Source organism: Melospiza melodia, chromosome 22 (genome assembly GCF_035770615.1).
Source record: "Melospiza melodia melodia isolate bMelMel2 chromosome 22, bMelMel2.pri, whole genome shotgun sequence".
In the NCBI taxonomy this organism is placed as follows: Eukaryota; Metazoa; Chordata; class Aves; order Passeriformes; family Passerellidae; genus Melospiza; species Melospiza melodia.
Genome location: NC_086215.1, coordinates 13147501 through 13172748, shown reverse-complemented (window position 1 = coordinate 13172748; position 25248 = coordinate 13147501). Strand labels below are relative to the sequence as shown.

The window sequence follows — 25248 nt, the reverse complement described above, 5'->3', positions numbered from 1 at the left end:
TCTCGCACTCCCTTGCTCTTTCCCAGGTAATGTTTGCCTCACTGGCCTGGACAGCCATATCTAAACATTCCTCCCACAAGCACTGCCTCTAGGAATGTACCTGGAAGCTTCTGATACAACCAGTCAGCTCATTCTGCTACGTGCTTCCAACCAGCCACTTCCACACCCCTCTGAGGAGGAGCAGGCAGAGCTTGCCATGCAGAGAGGTCGAGTGCAAGAGCTGTCTGTCCAAATCTCACACATCCCAAGTGTTAGTGACATCTCCTGATCAAGTCAGCAGGCACAGAAATGATACTCCCACATGTTTGCCCTGGTTCTTTGCAAGGACAAACCAGATTCTCAAAGCACTAAGTGCCATACCTCCCACGAGGCAGCTGTGCTGCTCTGGCCTGTGCTCTGAGGGTGGATGAATGCACTGCACAGCCCTTTCTGCTACGTGTCACAGAGCAATTGCTTCCATGTTATCCATCACGGAAAACTCGAGCCCATCAGAGTTAGGGCTTATCTGTGTAATGAATTCACAGCTCTTCAGGCTGTTTACCAGCACGCAGACACAATCCACAGCCCAAGCTGGTGCTCTCTGTGACCACAGCTGGCGCTGGCACACAGACACAGACCTGCAGTGCCTGGAAAACAATGATCCATCTCATCCTAAGGAGTCTTGGGGTGAGCAAGGTGAGGTTCCTGTTTGGATGCAGGCACTTGGAAAGCAGGACAGAAGTCTACTGATATACTGAAAATCTAAAGAGCAGACGCTGAATGAAAATCTGGAAAAAAGCAGCAACTACAAACAAGTGCCTGCAAAATAAAAACCCTTCATCTTAATGTGAACAAATATCTCACAACTTAAAATATGCTGTCACTTCAACAGATGGCAAGCAGCCCCGTCTCCATAGGCTCCTCCTGTTTCATAATCCACACCTTGGGAACCAGCAATCCATTCCAGCCTCTGAAATGTGCTGCTGCACTAGCACAAATAAGCATACAGTGTGAGGTGTGCCAATAGAGCATCTGTGCATGCAGCTTGCAGTTACAGTGGCGCTTTTAGAGATGGTAAATACCTGCATCCCTGAAGTCTAGTCTTCCCCTGCTTTGAAAAAGTAGAGCTTCTGTTTGAAGTGCTTAAAACTCATTTTAGGAGTCTAGGATTTAAGGCTTTCTGAAAATCTGCTCAAGACCTAACAAAGAGTAGTGTATTTTAAATGTATTAACTGCAAGTCAGCTGCCATTTTGAGAGGAGCACAGAGACACCTGTAACCATAAATCTAACTCTGAACAAAATCAGTGCCTCTTATTTGACTCTCTCTGCAGGTACAAAGCTGACTACTTGCTTCTGTCTGTGTTCTCTTTCACACGCTTCCTTAGTACAGGCAGTGCCTCTGCTTTAAAGGCTGTCACAGTCACAACCCAATGCATTTCAAGTTAATGGCAAAGCCCCCTTCCTCCTTTCCAGCAGGACTTTCACAGAAGTTGAAGCAGCACACAGTAAGGTTCAGCACTCCCAGGGGTCAGCAGGATAAGCAACAATTCTACCTCACACCACACATGCCCAAGAATTTTCCAGGAGCAGAGGGTGACCTGGGAGAATAATCTTCAGAGTCTTTCACTTCCAGGCCACAGGTTCCAATCAGAACCAGAGCACAGCGACTGAAAGCCATCCTCATGTGCTGCAGCCCCAGATGAAGGATTCCCCGCAAAGCCGGTTCGTGTAACCCCTTTCTGCTCACTGCTGGCTGGATTCCATCACCGAGGCGCACTGGGACCGGCCCTCCCGCAAGGAGCAGCTGTGCACCAGGCACCAGCGCCGCTCCTGCCAGGCTCTCACGCTCCACTCCCGCGGGGCTTGTCCCCTGCCAGCCCTACGCCCCCGGTGCCTGCTGCACAGCACAGGCCTGCCACCAAACGTGGCTCCAGCTGCTGCTGCCACGGGTCCCAGGGGAGCTGAGCACGCTGTTTGGGAACTGTTCGCTTACATGTGGCAGTGAAGCAATTCTACCTTGCAGAAATGAGGATGATATTCCCCCTGGACACTGCACTTGTGCCTGGTGTGAGCCAGCACAAACACACCTGACACCCCTCAGCACTTGCTGGCAGGACAGGAGCCCTTGTTCTCCCACAGCAGGAGATGTACAGTGGGAGGGCACAAACCCACACCCCCTTCCTTTCAGTGCATGTCTGAACACTCCTTGACACAGCAGCTCTGCTCCTGCTCGGCCCAGTCCATTCTTCAAACTGAAAAAAGAAACTCTGCATTCCTGCCCCAGAGACATGGGACTCTAGCAGGTGAGTGAAGATAGAGACGGGCAGCCCCATTAAACAGCCTGAGGAGGACAAGAAAACCAAAGGCTGTTTCATTGCAGCCCAGAGCTGCCCCTAAATGTGCACATGCCACCCCAGAGAGCAGAGGTGCTGGGAGCATCCCTGTGCCTGGGACACACTCTCCTCTGCCTGACCACACAAGCACGGGCAGAGCGAGACTGAGGAGCAGATGCCAACTTACGTGTATCAATGGTCTCCTGGATGGGCATGAAGCCTACAGGTAAGGTGTCTTTGATATCAATGAGCTTCATGTCAACCAAGACGTTGCCTAAATGACTCTTTGGAGAGAGAAAAGAAACAGTTGATTATGACAATGTCACCAAATTAAACCCCAGATCTTCCCACCTGCTGAAGCCTGAGATGCCTTGTCATTGTATCTGACCACAGCTTTAGAAATGGGAGGAACATACCAAGGCAACCCTTGCACGTGTCCTCTTGGCAGGAACCAAACAATGACTGACTAGGAAATACCAGACAACTTTCAGCATTCAAAATTCTAACACCTCATCCACTGCCACACTTCCAGATCTTTGGAAGCACAGCCAAATTCTTACTTTTGCAGGCACAGCAGCTTGAAGTGCTACTTTCACCAAGCTATCCACTGAGCAGGTCGCCTCAGTTCTTACACACTCTACATTTACAAGAGCAACATGACATTTCCATGACAGTAACAGTGAAAAGCATTACAGGATGATGGCTTACGCACACAGAGCCAAAGTTATTACATGCATTAGCTAATTAGTACTGAATAGACAGGGTTCTAGCTCCAAATGCAGCACACTCCAGAAGCACAGGCCATTTGGAACAACACACTTAATTTAGAGTCCATATGAATTCTGAACTCGTGCCTTGTCCTATTAATCAAGGCTGGAAGAGCTCAGAGCCCAATTCAGAGTGACAGCCTCCACAATGGTTTTGAGACCAGATTTTCTTTGCGGTTTTTGATAAAACCAGCACTGCTGCCAATAATCTGGGGTCACATATGAAAGAACACATTTCAGGTACTGCACAGCCTTTATAAACAGAAACATAATACAGCACAATTAAAATTTAATCCCAAGTTATCAAACTGTGTCATTGAGTTTTACTGTTACTGGTTGCAAAGTACCTTCTTTAGCTTTTATCCTGTAAGAATTTTTCAGACAAAACTGTACTGATTATTTCACTGAAATTCTTACAAAATACTTAAATTTGCAGGCTCTGAAATAAGGGGAGGTCAGGTGTGAGTTCATTTTTGGGAGGTCCTGCATTATATGGTCAGCTCCTGACCACAAGGGTAGGCAGACCTGCAGCCCTGTCCCACCAGACACAAGTGTGGCACACATCCTCTGCCAGGAGCCCCCACCATGCCCAGGGCATCTTGGAGCAAGCAGTGCTGGATGCTGCCAAGCCTGAATGTGTCACTTAACATGGTCCTGGCACAGCAAACAGCAGACGAAGCAGTTGTTGCTGATTCATCTTTCATGTTTTATTTATTTAAGCTGTCTGTGTTACATCAGCGGCAACTTTCTGCTGAACCACCAAGCCCTCTTCAATCAGCAGCAGACAGGTAGAGAGGCGCCCCCAATGAGCTCATTAGCTGCTGGAGCCCCGGGAGTCAGCTCTGCCAGGTGCACAGCAGAAAAGGGGACAAAGCCCCCAGCTCTGAGAGCCACCATCCAGGGCCTGCCCACACTCTGATGCAGCAATGTCAGATGCTGTAAACTGCTGAGAAGGATGGTTCTGCTAAACAGGCACTGCAGACTGACTCTGCTCTAAGCCAGATATCTGACGTGCATTAACTCTACTAACTACAACAGTGTTCTTCAGGAGAAAAGAGTTCCCAGCGTTTTGATAAACACAAAAGGAACCCCTGAATGGTAAAACTTCCAACCCAAAGAGCAGCACATCAGAGGGAGAGAAGCCTCTCACCTGCCTTCCTCCCAGATGAGGGAACTGAGGCCCCTTAGCCCCCAGGTGCCCCCAGCAGGGAAGCACATCATATATCCCATGTGGTCAAGAGGACTCAGGGAAGGGGAAATTTTTGCTTTAATTTATGCCTCATCAATACAAAGAAAGGACTCCCAAACCACGGTGATCCCAGGGTTCCTGCCAAAAGTCCAACAGGCACCACCTGAGGGTATTTACACCATCTCTGCAGCCAGCAGCTACTCCTGTCCTGCAATTACTTCTGACAACTTCAAATTTTAGGCAGTGACCAATAAACCTAATACTCAAATCAGCACAAACCTATTTAATAGCCTTCCTGCCTACTCCAGGGCTGCTATTCCTGCAGCTGCACACACTTCAGGATGAAAAGCACAATTATTGTCCATCCACCCCAGGAAGCGATATTTCCCATAGCTCTGGAGCTTTAATCTAGATGCAGGCAGGGAAGCAGATGGAGTAAAGGTCAAATGGTGGGACCTGGCAATCCCCAGCTCTACTGCCAGGACCCGTTGAGCAGCCCCTGAAGCTGCCATCACTTCTCTGTTCCTGTCACAGTGAAAGCACAAGTACAAAATGGTACTTGCAGACCCTGCCAGCTGAGTGGCCGAGAATATCCAAAGCGCGACCAAAAGCAGGATTACCCACTAGATGGAGTGCATTCATTGCAGAAGTCAACAGTTCCTCCAGAAAAAAAGAAAGTTTTCACAGTAGCCTCAACCAAAAACACAGCAGAATGCATGAAGCTCTTGCTGCACACGGTCTCCTCTCCTCCACAGAAAGTGTGGGCAGACAACTGCTGCTAATCACGAAGTAACTCGTACTTAATAGTCAGACCAGATTACAAGAATGTGGTAGCATATGCACAACGTGGGCACATTTTCAAGAATCAGCACCAAAACCAACAAAGCAAGCAAGCTAAGCCTGCAATAAAATATCTGTGATGCCCCTGGATTCAGAAACCAACATTTTCTTCACCACCACTACCTACATTGTCTGTTTCTTGAGGAATTTGGGTTACACATCAATCAGGACCATGAGTGTGCAGCACTCATTGCTGCAGCAGGTAATGAGGGTGAGAGAGGCTGCTAAAATGCAAACATTCCCTTTTGTGCTTCTTTTATTGCAGAAGATTTTGTCAGCAATTTCTTTCCACAAGAAACACACACAAAATGCAAATATTCTGCCATTGCACTTTGCCTCCTTACTCACCCGAACTCAGCAGAACGCCTGCTTGAATTATAATTGGCTCCATAAAATGAATCATCATGTGGGTAAGCACATACCAGGCACAGATGCAAATCACACAGACACTCAACAAATCGACTTACATTCTCTTTCGAAAATGATCTGGTGAAGCACAGGTACCGTGTGACCTTGGATTTAAACAAGCCATCTTTCCACAGGTCAGCATCCAAGCCATCTGCTGTTTGTGCAACCTGCAAAGAAGAGACAGAGGGAGAGAGGAGACATGTGAGCCAAGATAAAGTTAATACATGTGCAGTACTTCTTCCTCAGAGCTCTCCTAATTAACAGCAGCCCAAACTTTCACAGCATCTCATTAGTTTCTTTGCAAGGTGCAGTGCAAAGAACTTTCAAGAGGAGGTATAAAAAGAAGTTCTAAAAATGCTGTCTCTCAGGAGACCCTTGATTAAAGATGCTCTGACAAAGGCTACTCTAATGAGGAAACTGCAACTTCAGTTACAGTCTCCAAACAATAGTTTGGAAAAGTCAGCACATTGAGGCATTCATTACCACTCTACACACAAGGGCACACCGGGCGAGCTGCGAGGGTCCCTGGAGACAGAGCACAGAAACTGACCCATCCCAGGACTATTTTCATGGAAAGCCAAGGAATTCTGCCTCCCAGGTCAAAAAGCTGCTTCCAAGCAGGTTGGGGAATCCCTGGTCGCTGGTGGGTTTTAGCAGCAGGGCTGCACGTGGGGACACAGCCCTCAAATGTCCCCCTCCAATGCAACCCCACACCCAGCCAAACTGATATCACACGATGGTGCTGGGTAAGGAAACAGACCCTGGACCCTCCACAGGAGAGACAGCACCATGTGCAGGAGAAAATCTCACTGCTAGCTGAATCAAGGAGTGGGCAGGAGGCAGCACCATGCACTGGGGAAGGGCTCTACTCTCAGCAGCTGGGCACTCACCACACACAGAGCAAGCTGGTAAGAGCCCTGGCCCCAAAATGCTTGTTGTAAGAGAGGAGGCAAGAAGGCAAACACAAGAAGAAGGGTAGAAGAAACAAGATTACCCCATCAGACCAACACCCAACTGGCACCTCCAACAGGAGACTCCAGCAGGTTCTGAAGCTCCACATAAGCTGAACTTCTGCCTAATGCCTCTCAGAGGGGGCAAACAGCTCCACAGCAGCTCATGTAATCACACCGAGCGTGCCCTTGGCCCCAGAGTGGCCTGGAAACAAAGAGCTGACACTTGTCACCTTTGCACCCCTGTTGAGCTGAGCAGGGACTGCGCCGGGCACAGGAAGCCAGAGCTGTGTGCTGACAAGGCCTCCAGTTACCCCGAAGGCACAGACAGGCAAGAGACAGTCTGATCAAAGCAGCAAAGTGCGCTGACTGCTCCCTGAAGTTTGGCAACTGCTGCTCACAAGGGGCCCAGCTCAGGCCAAGCCATTGTACAGCACACACAGCTTTTGTGTTCAGGCTCTGCAAAGAAACATGCCTGATTTTTAAACAGCTACATTTTAAAATAGGATTTCAGCAAAATTTTTTGCTTATTTGAAATCTTTGAATTCAAATCTTTCCTAAACGGATTGTTTAGGAATATGTAAAATCTACAGGCATCTTCCTCTGTGATGGGTAAGTCAGTCCTAGTGAAAAGATATTCAGGAAACAGTCAGTTTGGGAAAACTGCTGGCATACAGGGATGGTTAGCTTGGACTCCAAGCCAGGAGAATGTAAGCATGAATGAACTTGTCAGAGAACTCACGGGGAAAGAAAACAGAGCCATATAAACAGGAAACGTCTTGCATCACCTGCTGGGCTCCTGCAAGCAAGGAGAAGCCCCAGCAAATCTCAAAGCAGAGCTGTGCCTGGCCAGCATGCCCTCAGGACAGGAGCCAAGTGGGAAAGGCCCCAGCAGACCAGGCCAGCAGGACAGGCACCCCACAGCCCCAGCCTGCCCAGTCCTTCTTGGCTGAGAGGCAAGGAATGTGCGAGACAGAGGATCTGTCCCACCTGGCACTGGGCACAAGGAACGGTCCCTCTCCTCATGAGGCTGGGGGAGACACTCCTCACCGTGTGCTACAAACAGATGGACTTGACAGAGCGACACCCGGTAAGGTGTGAGCCCCCAGTACGCGCAGGGTGATCTACCTGCTGCACACACTCAGGATGGCGTCACTGCACCACAGTCAGGCCTTTGGCAAGCGGGTCCTTTAAACCTGATCTGCCCCTCTGGCAAAGTCAGGGCTGCTCCTGCTGGGTCTGCAGCTTGCTCAGGCACTGCCCCAGAGCACACCCCACCGTGGGGCTGGTGCTCAGCCTGCAGCAAAGAACACAGCTGCAGGAACCACACCTCCCTGCTGTCCCAGGCTCCTGCCTCCCACCTCTCCTCCCCACCCAGACACTCAGTCTTGCCAGTTTGGTTGGATTTTCAGGAATTTAAGTTCAGACACTCTGCATATTTTGGCAAAATCAAGTCTATCAAGCTTTAGCTGTGAAAAGGCCTGGCCAGTTATTCCAAGTGCCAGCAGTGCATTTGTTTTCTAAGCAGACACAAAGGCAATAGAGATTATGGAGTAACTAAAGCACTACAGAGGAAGAAAGGCCTCTGTCCCATTTGCCAGGACATCCCCCCAGGCACTGCTGCCTGCCATCTCCAGCTGGGCAGTAGGCTGAGCTCTGGGGCTCCATGTGAACCTGGGAAATGGACCTGGACATCTATAGACATTTAATTTACACCTGGGATGAAGAACCCATGCTCCTGGAGACTTCTTCAAAAGAGAACAAAAGGGAAAATGAAGTTGTTAGTTGGAGAAGGATAAAAATGAAAGGGAAACTGGTAACGCCTATAAATAACAAAGGTGAATCAAAAAGACCTGGTTACTTCACTGCAAAACTTGAAACCATCAGTCAAACTACATGAGAAAATACTTCCCCATGCAATCTGAATCCACCTGGAGAACTGAATGCTGCAAGATGCAGCAGTGACACACAAAGCCACTGGATCCCTAAGGGGACTACAATATCCCAAGAAACACTGCTGTAAATGCTTCCCAAAAGATGAGTGTGGCTCTCCTTTCCAGGATGCAGCGTGCACCTCTTACTATGAGGGCTCTAGGGAGCACACCTCTGGGACACAGCTGCCACAGCTGCCTTCCTCAAGGCGTCACAGCAATCAGCCGCCAGTGCCTCGTTAAGGAAATTGCATACCTGCAGAAACACAGATCCCAAGACCACCCAGCTCTGCACACTGCCCATGTCTCACAACACCATTTCTCTGCTGTGCTGAGCACTGTGCTTGTGTACATTCAGCTTCACACTTTTGGGGGGCCAGACCAGGCTCCAGAAAGGTCATGGAGAAGCGGCAAAGCAGCTCACCTCACAATGCTGCAGCACACTGACTCACAGACCAGCCACCTTCACAAACACCCAGGCAGGAGCAGCACACTCGTGCATGCCACTGTCCCTTCACATCAGTGTGGCACCCAGCACGGCCCCCTGACAGCAGGTGCTGCACAGGGGACAGACACCAAGGGTGGCTGCAGCACCCAGGCACACTGCTGGGGTGGCAAACTGGCGCGTAAAGTGGCGTGGCAGCCGTGCTGGGGAAGGACAGCACACAGCAGGCTCTGCCCCACGCCCGCTCCCAGGGCAGACGGTGCTCCTTGTGAGCAGACAGGGAGGCAGCAGAGCCAGAGCAAAGGCAGCTCCTCACTGTGCCCCGAGGAGACAGCGACCCACATTCACCAGCATTACACCACCACCGTAATTGGATTACGCCACAGGAAGACTCTTTTATCTTGTTTAGTTTAAACTGCGTTAGCGCTGCAACTCCCCATTAAGCCACAGGCAGGCTATCTGGGGTGAGCGTGCTCTCTGCCCAGCCATTTAGGCAAAATGCAATTCTGTTATCACAAGTCTCACACTGTCCCGTGCTTCTTTATCAGGGCAAGCAGCTAATTACACAGCCTGGCTCACACAGGTAATGAGCACTTGGAAAAACACAGTAAATGTAAAAACCTCCTAGGTCTTTAAGGAGCTTTTTCACAATGCTCCCCTTGTGTCCTTACTTCAGCCTGATCCATTTTGTTTCTTCAGACTGAACAAGGTATGAAATCATCCAGAGCTGCAGAGGTGTGAGCAAAGCTCAGGTCAGCTGGCTTCCACTCCTACCATACAAGCTGTGAGGCTCTGGAAACCCAAGGTGTCATATAACATACTTGGAGCACATCACATAGAAAGGCGAGCAGATGAACTACAGACCAAATCTTTCTCTATAGATCTCTGCAAAGTCCGTATTTTATATTCCACAGTTTGGGACACTGATCTATGAGTAGAAACATCCTGCTGTTGGTTACACAGCAACTAATCCGAGGAACAAGCAGCTGTTGAACAGCAACCTCCCTTTATCTGTTCACACATTCATCTACCCTGTACCCAGCTGCCTTTTCCTGCTGCCAGTCTCCTGCCAAACCTTAGTTTAGAGGTTTGCATTCCGCCTGTCAAAATCATCCTTGCCATTTCAGCTGGATGCAAAACTCTTTGATTCCCTTTCTGGAGTTTCTCATCATCATTGTGCAATGCTGATATGTGGGATTAAACAGCTGACATGGGATCCATTTATTTAGAGATAGAATTTGTACAATACTTAGGACTCCTTCAGGATGAATGTTAGTAGGATTATTAAATTTGCTTGCCATTGTGGCCAGCTGCTTCAGTAAACCCCTCCTCCAGGAAATTCAGCTCCTCTGGAGTGGCAAAGATGAAGAGGCAAATTTACACCCACAACCCTCTGCTGAAGGAAAGCGCTAAGTGCTGTGGGCTGAAAGGTGGGCAGCTGACTACCAAATGACTGCTCACAGCCCAGTTCAAAGGCACGTTCTCTCTGTGCCCCCACCACAGTAAAGGCTCAGCAGTGCAGCAGCAAAGCACTGAGAGCAGCAGCTCAGAGCTCTACTTACAACGTCGTATCCAGTGGGTGCTCGGCTGCGGGACGCCAGCACGCCCACGCCGGTGATGGGATCCATCGGCAGCTCGGGCAAGGCATCCGAGAGGTCTCGCACCTCAGGCATCATGGACTGCTCCTGCAAGAAAGGGGCAGGATTAAAGGGCGGCCTGCTGGGCACCACACCCCAGCGGGAGCCAGAGAGCACACATGCATGCCACAGTGCCTGTGCTGACACACCACAGACGGCCAAGGTAAACACAGGATTAGGCCAGACACACCTTCTGCACTTTCATTTGCTTTTGATAAGAGAGTATACTTGTGGGCATTACTCTGCAATGCCAAATAGGTTTGAAATTTGGGCTGGCAGCCTCTGAGACTCATTTTGTTGCTTCCATGGGCTGGTCTCCATCTAGCAATGACAGGAAAACCAAAGCTCAATCCCTTCTCTTCCAAAACGAGAACAAATTTCATCCCCAAGCCAGGCTTGAAGGTTGAAGCAGCTCTGTCGTTTTAAACAGCAAGAAATCTGCTCCTAATGGCTTTAGAGGAAGGCTCCCCATCCACCATGGGTGTTACGACATGCTGGGGGTTCCCCTTGAGTCCTCAGTCCCATCACACGCCCGTCAGCCAGACTGATTTCAAGGAGCAGCACAGATGTCTCTGGCGCTGGATGCAGAACTGCACTGGCTGCAGGGAGCCCAACACCAGGAACACAGAGGAAGCACAGGGTGGGCTGGCACAAAGCAGACAGGTCTTGAGGAGGCCCGAGCATCTTCCAGAAGAGACACATCACCGAGAACGTCAAGGGAGGGAGATATGCAAAAAGGACAGAAGCGGGCAAGACCAACTAATTTTGGAGGGATGCTGCTGCAGGAAGCAGGAGGAGAGGACAAGAAAGGGGCTGAAACAACCGAGGTGAAGGACGGGAAAGGTGCCACTGCCTCAGCGTGTGGCCTCCTGCAGAGGCAGCCAGTTAAAGCAAGTCTTCTCTGGCTTTCAGGCAGGAATGCCCCAGGAAACCGCCCCCCACGCACCCCAAGACAAAGGGCAGTGCTTTGTGGAAACAAGCATCACTGCTGCACAGCCAGACAAGCCGTGAACCAGAGCTGCCTAATTCAATTCCCTCCTCAGAGCAATCAAACCCCAGCATTTCTAGGCCATTCAGATGGCTGGTTACTTACTGCTTCTAGAAAAGGCAGAGGTGAGTACTGGCGCCAGTGGAATTGGGTTTACACTTCACAATGCCCAGTCTGAACAAACATCGTGCTGCAGGCAATAAAAAAGAGCAAGTCTGGGCCCTAAGTAAATAATAATAATGTCACATGAACAGCCAGGCTACTTGAGGAGTCCAAAACAGGTGCTAGTGACCGGTAGTGGTGCAAACACTATTGCTGATGAACCAAACAGGAGAGAGCTCTGCTTTAGCACCAGTGTGCTGGACACGCATCCAGCACACAGAGCAAAGCAAACCCTCTTCACTCCCAAAGCAGCTCAAACCTTTGAGCGTGATGCAGCCTGAGCGCCAGGGGCTCCCCCTCCTCTCCCAGCAGGCTCCCTGTCCTCACGGTGGGCGAGGAGCACAGGACCCTGCTGCAGGAATGCTGGGGGCACTGGCACAGCCATGACAGACCCTGTGCCAATGCGTGTGCCACCCCACAGCTCATCCAGAGACCTCGCGAATAACACACAACCTCAAACATACAGCGTGGAAGAAACATAATGTGAATTTAACAAAGACCTTACATCTGTATGTTACGTGTAATATAAAGAGCTTACAATCTGTTCTTCATGAATGTTTTCTGAAACTTCAAGTCACTCAATAGTCTGGTGACTTCTTACTACACATTGGGAGGAGCTGGGAGGTAATGAACGCTGACGTAAGCTTCTCTTGGGCCATTTTGCACTGCAATCCAGGTAAGTGATGATATTCCCCAGCGCGTTAAGAACACCACACGGCAGGCTCCCACCCAGCTGCAGCGGCACCGCAGGGAAGCAGCTCTGCTCACACGGTGCCTCCAGCACCCCCCAAACACAGCCTGACCAAGTGCGTGCCGCTGAGCGCTGCCCAGCCGTGTCTCACCCTGCTGGGGCCTGGGCAGGGGGCCCAGCTGCCCCAGCAGGGACCCGAGCAGCTGCCAGCTGAGCCCGGGCAAGGCTGAGCCGAGGGGCTCCCGGCCCAGCACAGGAGGAGGGCTGGGCGCTCCAACCCGCAGCGCAGTGCCTGCTCAGCCCGCTGGCGCCCTGTCCTCAGCGAGGCAAGAAGGGACCTTTGTGGGAGCCATTCGCAGCCCCGCTCCAGGGCAGGGGGAGGGGAGCCGCCATCAATCCTCACTTTGTGCCGGCTCACACAAAGCCCCTCTATGGCGGCAGCAGAGCTGGGCGTGGGGCTGCCTGCCTGGCCGTGGGGGACACCACGGGGTAACACGGCACAGCACCAGCACAGGGCCCCGAGCAGCACCTGCAGCTGCAGCAAGGGCACCAAGCTGCCCTGCCCAGAAAGCACAGCACCTTCCTGTGCCCCGTGCCTGCAGCCGACAGGGATGGCAGGCACAGCTCCTGCCCAGCCAGCAAACCCGCTGTGGCCACTGCAGCGCGGCCAGGCTCTGCCACGCCAGGCCGTCACTGGGCAGAATGACTGAGGATGCATCTGGAACAGATATGGAGCAGCACAAGTCAGTTGCACACTGGGATAAATGTTTTTGTGAACTCTGCACAGGTCAGAGGGGAGTCTCTGGCTGGGCAATCACACAGATCATTAGTTACACTGCACTTCTCTGTGAGAGCATCAAGAAGGTTTGGTTTCTCTTCTATCGAACCTTCTAATTTAAAAATGGAAAACTAAACAGTCAAAGAGGAGATTAAATTAAGGAGCAGGATTCTACAAATACCTCTGTTAGGCAGCTTGTTACTTCAATTCTCTTTAGCGATGTGAGTTTGACCTGCATGCCCAGCCACCACCACAGCGGCCGAGCACTCAGCCCAGGACGTGGCTCTCAGCATCCTGCAGTAAGCTGCCTGCGCCCACCCGCTCACTGCAGGGCTATTCCGGGACCAGGCCAAAACAATGACAAGAACACTTTCCCCGTTAGCTGGGAGCATGCTCCCTGGAAGTTTTCTCAGCTGTGGGGCCACATCCTGTCCCCGGCACAGCCCAGCAGCCAAAGGAAGCCGGATGTGAGCTCTGGGGCAGGAAAAAGCTTCAGAACACTGTGGGGCTGCCCAGACAAAGCCAGCGGGGAAAGCAAGTGTCTCTAAGGAGAAAGTCCCTGTGCATCCTGGCAGCACCAGCCCCAAGCAGCATGCAGCAGAGAGGGTGGGATGGCTGCAGGACAAGATGGACAGGATGCACTCTTGGACAAGCAGCCACCATGCTGCTGGCTCTACCCCGAATGCTTCCCAGCCCTTGAAGCAGATGTGCCTCAAGGCAGGAGGCACAGTGCCCCTGGGATCTTGATGCCCAGCTGTAGCAGAGGCCTTCTGGGACTCCACTGGCTTCTGGCACAGCCTTCTTCCCACAACCCATGCCCACAGTCACACACACCTCCCTGTCTGCCAGCACGGCCAAGTTTGGCTGTTTATAGCCTTTCTGCTTGTTCTCTCCCATTTCCTTGTTATGTCATCCGCCTTTATTAGTTTATCCTAGGCATACTTTTCTGCTGGCTCCACTGACGTGACTGACCACACAGACTGCTGGGCTCTGGCTGGGACACATATACAGCAGAAGAACCCGCTTTCAGAAATGAATGTGTTATTGTGAGTTTCTAGACCATTTTCTGCGCTCAGTGTTCCTTTTCAACAAGTTCAGCAAGTTCAAGAGCTGGGGGGTACATGACCAGATCAGGCCTTTCGATGTGTTTGCTACAGAAACATCATGCTGCCAACAAAGCGGGTCAAGCTCTGGAGTTAAATAGCCAGGGACTTAGATGGAGAATGGTGTTATTGTTTCTTCCTCCAACTACAAGCCCTGCACTTTGACACCGGCTTGCTCTTCCCACAGGCAGAAAAGCATGAGCTAAGGCAAAACTGGAAAAAAAACCAGCTACCTCACTGCATCCCTGCAGTCTGTGGGAAATGGTCCCACAAACCAAGCAGCCTTCTCTCAAAGGCTGTCCTCCATCCCTGCAGGAAGGCACGGCTGCCGCAGCTCACCCACACCGCACACGGCCCCAGCCAGCCTGCTATTTCTGCTCATGGAACACAGCGTCGTCTCCATCGGAAAAACAGGAACACAGCATCGTATCCATCGGAGAAACAGGAACCCGCAGTGGCCATCAGCAGCGGGCCTTGGAGGCCACCGTCACAAACAGGAAGGATTTCAGTCTCACATTTCACCACCATCGAAGGCATGCCTGGAATCACCTCTGCACACAGGCTCCCTTAGGAGACAGTTGCCCTGCACCAGCTGCAAAATCTACACTTTGTGACTGAATGGGATGGAAACAGGAACTTAAGTGACAGAATGAGCAAAATCGAGACCCTGTATTGCTTCACAGCACTTCTAACTATGGACACACATTTCTGAAGTGTCCTGTTTCGAATCAAAATAGGTTTCCATACGCGGATGACCTTGCACCAGGGCAGCAAAACTGAAATGACATTCGTTTCAGTTATTTCTCTCTTGGCAGAGGTATGAACGTGTCTCTGGGGGCTACTGGCACCCTTAAGCCTGGGATTTGCTTTGTCAGAGATGCACGTGGTACAAAAGTGAGATGTCTGTTTCATCTCACACATGCAGAAGTCAAGTTATGCCTTCGTCTAGAAGGGAAGTCCATCTCAGCTAAAAATTATAGGGATGACACTGCCAACCTGCTGCACAACACACAGGCTCCCTTAAAGAATAGATGAGCATGTTCTCACTCAGTTAAAATAAAATACAAAATGGAGGAACCCAAGCTTTAGCCTGAGCAGCTACACACCTGCATATACCCGGCCTGATTGGTTTCAGTGTTACTGTGACCAAGCTGAGAATGACCCAGCTCTGGGAATCTGCAGACAACACTGAAGAGTGGTGGACCTTTGAAAATAGCTCCAGAAACCTCAGAGAAAGCTTGCAAGCCTCCGTGATGCAAGGCACGAGTACTTAAGGCACAGGCAGCTCTGTGTCGCTGCTCCAGGCAGGCTGTAAGCAGTCAGCCAGTGCCACATCTCCAGCCATGCACTGAGCACAGGTAAGATACGGGCAGTCAGGTAGGCCCGTGCTACAAACGCAGCAAAAGACCACATAAAACAGAGGGGGGGTTGTTATTTCCTCTACCCGTCATCAAGAAGAATTTACAGTAAATTCCGGAGCAGGTCAAGGTCACCGGGGCTGTACCCCACGGCTGGTACCCGAGGCCGCTCCTGCAGCTAGCCCAGCCTCGGAAGAGCCGCCCGGTCCCACGGAGGCCCCGGGGCGCTGCAGCCCCGGCCCAGGCGCGAGGTCCCCGCGACAGCCGGCCCCGAGAGCCGGCCCCGAGAGCCCGCGGCAGGCCCCGGCCCGGGGCTCAGCCCGCCCGCCCCGCCCGGCGACGCGGCCGTGCGAGCGCCCCCGCCTCCTCCCGCCGGGCCGGGCTGGCTCCGCCGGGCCGTACCCGCAGGGACCGCGGGGCCCGGCACGGCCGCGGCGGCCGGGGGGACACTTAACTGTTGCCCGTGCGGCGGGCGGCGGGTCGCGGCTCCCCCGGCGCAGGCAGAAGCAGCTCCTCATCGCCCGGCGGAGCCGGCGCGGCGCGGCCCGGCGGGAGGAGCGGCGGCGGGGGAGCGGCCTGCGGGCCCGGGCGGAGCGGCGCGGGGCGGGGAGCGGAGCGGAGCGGACGCCGGGCAGGCCCAGGCCCGGGCTCGGGCTCCGCCGCCGCCGCTCCGCGCCCACCGCGGCCGGACCGCGGCGCGCAGGGCCCGGATCCCGCCCCGCCCGGCCCGGCCCCCGCGCCGCCCCGCGCCCCCCGCCCGAGCCCCGCGGCCCGGCCCGGCCCGTCCCTCGGGACACTCACCGCGGCTGCCGCGCTGCTGCCGCCGCCGCTCCGCCCGGCCCGGCCCCGCCCGGGCACCGGGCTCGGCCCCGGCACGGCCCCGCGAGGCCCGGGGCCACACCTCGCCAGAACGCCGCTTCCTCGGGAGCAGGGCAGTGCCCGGCGTGCTCCGAGCAGCCTCCCTGACCCGACCCCTTCCTCGGGAGCAGGGCAGTGCCCGGCGTGCTCCGAACAGCCTCCCTGACCCGACCCCTTCCTCGGGAACGGGGCAGTGCCCGGCGTGCTCCGAGCAGCCTTCCCGACCCGAGCAGACCGGAGGTGCCAGGTGGAAATGCCTGAATAGTTGTGATTTGGACAGTGTAACCTCCTTGTTCCTTCTGAAACGGGCTGCATCCAGGAGATGGGCAGCAGCTGCTGTGGGCTGAGGAAGGGAAAATGGTGTCAAAGAAGCTGGTTATCTTCTCAAGAAGTCCCCGGGGTTGGGAGGAATGAGCGGTTTCAGCACCTACCTTCAATTCATTAAGATATTTGATGCTGTCTCACCGTGGCCTGGAAAGCAAAGATATGGTCCAAAGTAGTCAGGGTTTGCCCGGCCGGCTGGGTGTCCAGCCTTCGGGTCCGCTCACAGCACAGAAAACATCCCGAGCAGAGGGTCTGCAAAGGTCTGCTTCTGCTCAACTTAACACGTGCCAAGGTTGAAACTGACAGCACACTCATTGAACTAGCAGATGATGTGAATTGCAGCATGTCGTGGCACAGCAGCATGGTCCATAGCCATCACTACGTGAACCAGTCCTGCAGCTGTCCTGCAGTGCCTTTTGAGCACCTTACCTGAGGCAAGGTCAACAACAATCGCCTGCAGAGCAGCACGATGGGTGTGGGGGCTGACATCAGCGGCCTCCGGTGCAAGACAGAGAGTAGGAGCTGATAATCTAAGGCAAAAGAAAAAATCCTGAGTGAAGAACAAAATAAGGGAGGAAAGGAAACACGTTAATGTGTATGTGAATTTAAAAGAAGGGCAGAACCCTGTTCCCCTTTGTGAGAAGCTGAGAAGTGATATGTGTGAAGTGCAGCAAGAGATTCTGTAAAGATAACAGAATACAATACAATACCAAAGAGTTAAGAACAGCTTGGAGAATTTTTGTTAATGGTCAAGTCGAAAGCCATACCGAAAGCTCTTATCAGACATTATTCAGTCATTCCCTCGGAGCAGATGGTCTCCCCCGTCCTTTATAGAGCTGGTTTACTCTATTTCCCATGACGCCAGAGTTTTCTTTGTGTGGGGAACCTGTCTTTGTGACTGAGGAGAAGGATTTTTTTTGTTTTTCTCCCCCATTGTCGTTTTGCTTGATTTGGCCATCTTTTGAGGAGTTCTGTTCAGCCTGTTCTCTTCTGACCTAGATAATGGTTTGTGCCTCCATCCTGTTCGGGCCGCCTCTAGATTGCTTTAGGCGGTGCGAGCCGAGCCGGGCAGGAGCGGCTGATCCAGCAGCCCTTGTCTCTGCTCCGTGGGTGTCTCCGGGCTGGCTTTGCCCTGCCTGGCTCTCCCTGAGGCGGGCAGGAGCTCGGCTGCCCCGGCGCTTCCCTCTGGCCCAGCCCTGGCCGGGCTGTGCGGTGCCTGCAGGGCCGAGGAGCAGGGCGGCTCTGGCCCCGAGCCTCAGGCCTGTTTCAGCTCCTCGCTCTTCATCCTGCTGTGGTCACACTTCCTACCAAGCAAAGCACCGTGAGCTGTGATTAGCCAGTGTTTGAGAGGTTTGTCTGCAAGGCAACGTACGCATTAGTGGTTTTGTGTTCCTGTCCATAAAGCAAACAACAGAAACTGGAGTCCTGCTTCATCCTGGACACAGCCCTGGGCTGGGACCAAGCCTTCCTCCTGTCCTGACTGCTGCTTCTGTCCAGTAAAGCATTTTAGACTGGTGCTTGCTGAACCATGGCAGTAGGTGTGTTGAATGGTGACTCCGTTCCCTCCCTGTTTGACCAAGGCTCTCTGGCTCTTACTAATACAGCCCTGATGGCTGTTAGCGGCTCCTGCAACCAAAGATTAATATATATATATATATATATATTTTAGCGATGAGGAATACAATGCATTTTTTTGATTTGGAGAGTAATTTAGAGAGAAGAAAAGATGATGCCTGGTGGAAATGAGAAATATATGTCCCATACATAATATATGCCCCAAATGTCCTATTACAAATACAAGAAGATTTCCTGAACTGAAGAAGTTGTTACACATTACAGTGTGCTAATGCTCCCCCGTGGAGATGCTGATACTGAGAGAGTCTTTAGTGTAATAATATTAAAAATCCGAGGGTTTCAATAAGATCCTTCCTGCTACCATGGTGGTAGGAAATGAATTGATTCCAAAGGAAGACTCTAATTGCTGCTTAGAATGCACAAAATATTCAAAGATTCACTGCAAGCGTATATCCCAATGTGTCTGTGGCATGATCTGCAATAACATGATTTCCAGAGAGAGTCACTTGCAGCAGGGTTTGGCTGCACACAGCCCCGGGCAGTGCTGGCACCTCTGCCCGCAGGCACCTCTGAGCCTGGGCAGGCCGGGTGGCTGGGAAAAGCCCCATTGTTCTCTTCCACGGGGCACTGCACGGGCTCTGAATCAGCAAATGCTGCGTGTTGGCTGCATGAATCATAGCTACACTGGAGTTGGTTAATCTATCTGTGTGAAGTTTCTCAAAAGCATAAATATTTGCAAGTATAATGCTTTCCTATGAATATTTTACATCCATCTTTTTCAAGATCCATTTATTTACTCCTCTTTATTTCAGAACATGTCTTTTCTCACGGTTCTGCGGTTCTGCGGTCCTGTGTGTGCTGTCCAGCTCATACCAGTGTTGTCTTTTCAGGACACCCAAGAGGGGGAATTTTGGTCAGTCCTGGCTCTGGTACTGTTGCTGTGGCTGAGCAAACACGGCTTGCTTATCCCAGGGTGGATGGCTGCCCGAGCTCAGACCTTGCAGAGCACTGTTGCACAGAGCGGTGCCTGCAGGCTGGCTCTGCCAGCTGTGTGGGACGTGCAGTTTGTGCCACCCTGGTCGGCGTGGCCGAAGGGTGACTGCTGGTGCCACTCCTCGGGGCTCAGTGCTGGCCACAGCACAGCTCTGCACCTCGCAGTGGCTCGCTGGCTGCATTTGTGGGGTGCAGAAGGTGCCTGGGAGCCAGTCACACAGCCATTCCAGAGACTGGGATGAGCTGAGGCCAGAGACTGCTGTCACTTCTGGCGAGGTGCTGCCCAGCAGCCTGCAGCTCCCTCTGTCCACGGGGAAAGCCAGCGAGGAAGGGGCTGTGTCTGGCCTGAGGAGGGCAGGGCCCTGTCCTGGCATGCCCAGAGCACCTCGGCTGAGCAGACACATCTCGCTCAGAGGCTGGGCAAGATAGGAGACACTGCTCGATCCCCACCACCCTCCTTACGTTTTGTAAAGATTTAAAGCATTTTAAAACAGCAAAATCTGTCCGTGCCCAGACACTGCCTCTAAAGAATAACAGTGCACAGGTTTCTGCACCTTCAGCTGAGAACAGACAATACACAGAGTCCTGTGGCTAGCACAAGGACACTGGCCAGTGCTGCTGCACATGCTTCTCCCAAGGGCAAGCCCTGGTCAGACCTCACCATCAAAAGGGATCCCAGTTTTTAGGGGGAAACAAGCTTTAAAGGATCCTGCGTCTGCACCCTGCCTGTAAGCTAAAGTTCTTTAAAATCCTTTGTGTTGTAGGAATTAATCTCTCCATAGCCACATTTAGCACAGTAGTGCAATACTGCTGCACATTCCATGTTTTCCATGCTTGTCTTTGGAGGAAAATCAGCCCGGAGTTTCATTTCATGCTGGAGTTGCTGCAGGTCACAGCTCAGCTGCTGCCTGGTTTTAAGGTTTCTTAAAGGTAGGCTTAACCTGCTGCCTCTAATTTGGTGCACCAAAATATCTCTTTGCAGTCAGAACTTCCCTTCTATAGTTCTAGTTTACAGCTTGATTGTTCTAAAAAAGTGAGGAGGTCCTAATCTCCTTTAACTCAGACACCCACTCTGAAACAGATGAAGCAGTTTTGAAAAAGCAGTTTCTTGATTCATTTCCCATTAACTTTCCTATCCCATAGCTGTTCCTTAGCACTAGATAAGTTGTCACAAATGTATTTCAGTTGTGATGTACAGGACACCAATGTGCAGCAATCCTACCAGAGATAACTGATTTGTGTAGCACCCAGTGGTGGCTTTGGCCAGGACAGGGGTTCAGCCCCTGAAGAGCTTCAGGGCATCCCTCACCTGAAGGGATGCTCCAGGAGGAGAGACTGTCACCAGCTGCCCCACAACAAGGGAAGCAGGGCCCAAAGCACCCCGTGAGCTGCCAGGGTCACAGGGAGCCTCTGGCCCGGGTGCACAGGCACTGCACTGCTCGGTGCTACAGGGATGCAATCTGGCCTCGAGAGTGAGTCCTGTTTGCAGGCCCCACGGCCAGGACCAGCCTTGTTTGTTCCGTGGGACACCCTGGGACCAAAGCACAACTGCTGTTCCACCAAATGGAGGGCAGAGAGAACACCGTGCAGCTAATTACCAAGGAGAGCCACGCATCCAGATCCTCAGATTATGAGTAATGGCCACAGCACGATGGAAACCTTTGCTTGAACAATTTTGAATGATGAACACATTTGAGGAAATAATGTTTTCTTTGCAGGCCTCCTCTGATGAAATGCTGCTGCCTGCTTTGCCTTGTCCCTCGGGCGGGTGCTGCCCCCGCAGCGCCCAGCCACCCGTGCTCCCTGCCTGTGCATGGCCTGCCCCGTGGGTACGGGCAGGGGAACCTGGCAGAACCCTGCTGCCAGGGCTGCAGAGCCGCTGGCCCACGAGCAGGCTGGCAGCAGACAGCATTCCAGTGCTGGGTGTTGCACAAAGGAATCCGGGACTCGGTTAATAGGTGACCATTTGGCAGTGGTGCTGGGGAGTTGGTCACAGGTCAGCTGCCCCTGTAAGACTTTGTTTGGTTGCACCCATTTAGCTATGCAGGACCTCAGCTCTGGTGTTCCAGCTCCTGAAAGCAGGGCCACAGGCAGCACCCCTTGTTCCTCTTAAACAGAAAGAAAGAATTCACACTGGTTAAACTGCAGCAGCCAGGGATTTTGCACCCCTATCTAGCCCCAGGCTGTCCCCCTGTGCAGCAGCACCAGGGAATGCCAGGGGCCCCGTCCCCTCCTTCAAGAGCACACTGACTCCCTCCATGGCAATTCCCAGGCCAGCTGGCATCTTCAGACACTGCTGTTTGGCTCCTTGGCTACTGCAGCTTGTGCACATTAGCACCCCAGCAAGCTTCCCATCCACCTGACAGGACCTGGTGTGGATAACGATGCCAAAGTCAGTCATAACTGAACAATTACTCTATCACTGGGAGACCAGAAAAACTGCAATCCAAACATCCTTAAGGAAGGGTCCTCAGGAACAGCAAGATGTTCCCCATTCTCACCTGGCTGTCCCCAGACAGAAGGCCACTGACCCAAGGGCAGAAACCAGCCTGATCAATCCTGCAGCTGATAAATTACAATTTCTTCTGGCAAGAGATGGGGGTACGAGCTCAGAAATGGGGTCTTCATGGGAAAACCTAAATCCACCATGGCCAACTGTTCATGCAAAAGCCCCAGCTGCTGAGCAGCTCTGAGCGTGAGGTTGGCACAGCCATTAGGACAGGTATTTCCTTCAGTTCTGGCTGGAGCTTCCCAGAAACTCTGCATGTCCCACAGGTGTGCCGATGTGCCCGTTCTCAGCAGGACAGAGGCCATGGCTGTGGCAGTTCACTGAAGGAGAAACGCCTTGTCCCATCCAGCCCCACCTATTGCTGTCCTCATCTCCTCAGTGACAGTAAACGCCATCCACATCACAAAGCTCCGTGGGTTTGCCTCCTGCTTTGTGCTTTTCAGGCAGAGGCCGGCAGCAAGAGATCAAAGCTGTTTTTCTGTTGCTCCGGAGCCGTGTGGGCTCAATGAGCCAGCAAAGCCTGCGGCCGCCTGTTCAGCGCGCGAGCAGCAAATTACTGACAGGGCTCTGCAGCTGGACCTGCAGCACTCCTGACCCACACCCTGCCAGCACTAAACTGCAGCACACCGGGCTCCAAAATGTCACATTGGCTGCAATATTCATGTTGCAAATACAGATGGTGTGAAAACCTCCAGTGAGGTTACAACCCGCACATTGGCAGGTGCCAGCTCCAGCACCACGAGCAGATGAGTCACAGCCACTTTATTCAATTCACAGGACACGGCAAACAGGGGAGCAGGGTGTTGAATGGGCTTTGGGTGACCAGCTCCTTGCACGCATTACTGATTCCTAGAGAAAGCTCTCCCTGCCCTGGCACAGCATTGACTGTGCTCTCACCGCTGCCCTGCTGGAAGCCAGTCGAGGCTGGGACGTCATTTCCGTGACAGAAGGTGCAAGAGCAAACGGGCATTGATCCTGAATAACACATCCAGGGGTCAGGGACAGGCCTCCCTGTTCCTGGAGAATGCAGAACCCTGCAGAAGGCAGGAGGGCCCTGGCCACAACAGCATTTGGAGCAGTGCAGCAGAACTGTCCCTTACAAGAGTTAAATTCTGCTCCATGGTGGGAGAAGAGCCCCTGTCCCAGGAGAGGAGGATGCCTGGGAGGAAAGGCTCCTGCAGGACCCTGCTGCTCCTGCCAGTTCCTGAACCTGCTTCTTGAAGAGCACCTGCAGTTGCCACCCAGTCTGGAGTCCCACAAGCCGAGGCAGCAGTGCACAGAGCAGTGGGGCTTTCCCTGCACCCCAAAATGCAGAGGTACAATTCCCTCAGTCACCAGACTCCCACGATTAGCCAGAAACCTTCCATTTATGTGAAAGCAAAATTTTCCGTAAACCCATGGTCATCTGACAAAATGGGGGAGCAAATTTCAAACTGTCCTGCTGAGATCCAAGGCTGTGGATCCCTCCCTGCTGACCGAGCATTTGGGCAGGAGAAATGGTGGATTCAACCCAGATCTGTGGCAGTGCATTGGAGCTGGGCCAGCCCCAGCTGGCACACACTGAGCTCTGGAGCTGCAACACCAAACTGCCTCTCCCGCCAGCTCCCAAGGGAGTTGGATGGAAACAGCGAGTGGCAAACTGAAGGTGCTTGCACCCAGTGGTTCCCAGGTTTAATGGGAATGCTTGAGGATGCATCCACCCACCGAGAGGGAACTCACTGCACACGGGCTGCCCCGTGCAGCCTGTGCTGTCTGTGGGGCGAGCGGGGCAGCCCCTGGGCACAACCTGGATTCACGGGGGGCACGGCAGCTCCAGCTGCCTGTGCCTCACTGCCCTTGTGCAGTTGTCTGCCAGTTGTGTGTGCCGATTGCTATGAATGCCACCATCTGGTGTGCCACGTGGACATCATAATCTTTTCTTAATTACATTAGCAGTGCAATCAGTTACTGCATTACAAGGCCGGCGATGAGCTTTTAAATCTTGGTGGAAATCATAAATAATTGCACTAAGTACCAGGCGCCAGATGTGAGTGCCAACTTCAGTTGCTCTAGATAAATAGTAACCTTACAACAGTGTTAGATAACAGTCCAGTGCTGCTTTTCATGGCTTAACAGTGGCTGCACACCCATTTTTTTTTCAGGCAGGATCTATCCCCAGTGGTAGATTAGAAAAAATTAGAAAAAACACAAACCATAAACAGGATTTTTTAAAATGTGGAAAACAGCGTAATGTGGAAGAAAAATATGTTTTGGTTTAACATGTTGGAGTGGATGGATGTCAGGCAGCCCCCTCACAGTGAGCCCCCCATGACACTGCTGGAGTGTGATGAGGGTCGGCCAAAATGCAGCAGAACTGAGGGATGCTGGAGGTACAGACAGGGCAGCAGCTGCAGTGAGAATGGACCTGTGGATCATCCTGGCGTGAGACGGGCTCCATGGGCAGGGCTGCTCAGGCTCACCCTGCCTCAGCTGCTCCCCAAGGCCTTCTCCTTTCAGGAAAATTTGGAAATTCTTTGTGAAAAGAGGAGTCTTGAATCACTGACAAACATTTTGCCAGTTTCTTTGGAGTCGGGTAATTCACTGAAACTCACTGAAATTATCCTGCTCATAACTAGCTGGACCCAAAGGAAGAGCCATCATCACACAAGCAGAGGAGGCTCACGCAAGCCCCTCTGTGCCACCATCCTGCTGTCCTGCTCCCAGGAAAGAGCAGGGATGCCGGCTGGAGGTGGCTCCGTGTCAGCCCTGCCTGCACCCAGCACCCAGCACCCAGCACCCAGCACCCAGCACCCAGCACCCAGCACCCAGCACAGAGCACCCAGCACAGAGCACTCAGCACCCAGCACCGAGCACCCAGCACCCAGCACTCAGCACCGAGCACCCAGCACCCAGCACCGAGCACCCAGCACCGAGCACCCAGCACCCAGCACCCAGCACCCAGCACAGAGCACCCAGCACAGAGCACCCAGCACCCAGCACCGAGCACCCAGCACCCAGCACAGAGCACCCAGCACAGAGCACCCAGCACCCAGCACCCAGCACCCAGCACCCAGCATCCAGCACCCAGCACCCAGCATCCAGCACAGAGCAATCAGGACAGAGCACCCAGCACCCAGCACAGAGCACCGAGCACCCAGCACCCAGCACAGAGCACCCAGCACCCAGCACCCAGCACCCAGCACAGAGCACCCAGCACAGAGCACCCAGCACCCAGCACCGAGCACCCAGCACCCAGCACAGAGCACCCAGCACAGAGCACCCAGCACCCAGCACCCAGCACCCAGCACCCAGCACCCAGCACCGAGCACCCAGCACAGAGCACCCAGCACCCAGCACCCAGCACCCAGCACCCAGCACCCAGCACCCAGCACCCAGCACAGAGCACAGAGCACCCAGCACCGAGCACCCAGCACCCAGCACCCAGCATCC

General features: G+C 52.9%; 1 protein-coding gene across 4 annotated transcripts in view; it reads right to left on the bottom strand.

Annotated features, from left to right (window-relative positions):
• Positions 1-16398, bottom strand: part of MVB12B (multivesicular body subunit 12B) — a 52403-nt gene extending 36005 nt beyond the window's left edge. Inside the window, exons 1-5 of one of the 4 annotated variants that reach the window (XM_063174797.1) lie at positions 16362-16398; positions 11574-11658; positions 10406-10528; positions 5577-5684; positions 2501-2597 (exon numbers count right to left, since the gene is read on the bottom strand). In XM_063174797.1, the coding sequence (XP_063030867.1) occupies positions 2501-2597; positions 5577-5684; positions 10406-10519 (319 nt within the window). In that variant the 5' untranslated portion in view covers positions 10520-10528; positions 11574-11658; positions 16362-16398. Of the gene's footprint in view, positions 1-2500; positions 2598-5576; positions 5685-10405; positions 10529-11573; positions 11691-16015; positions 16106-16361 lie in introns of those variants that run through there. The other 3 variants (XM_063174795.1, XM_063174796.1, XM_063174798.1) reach the window with 3 other exon arrangements.
• Between the last annotated feature and the right edge of the window lie 8850 nt (positions 16399-25248).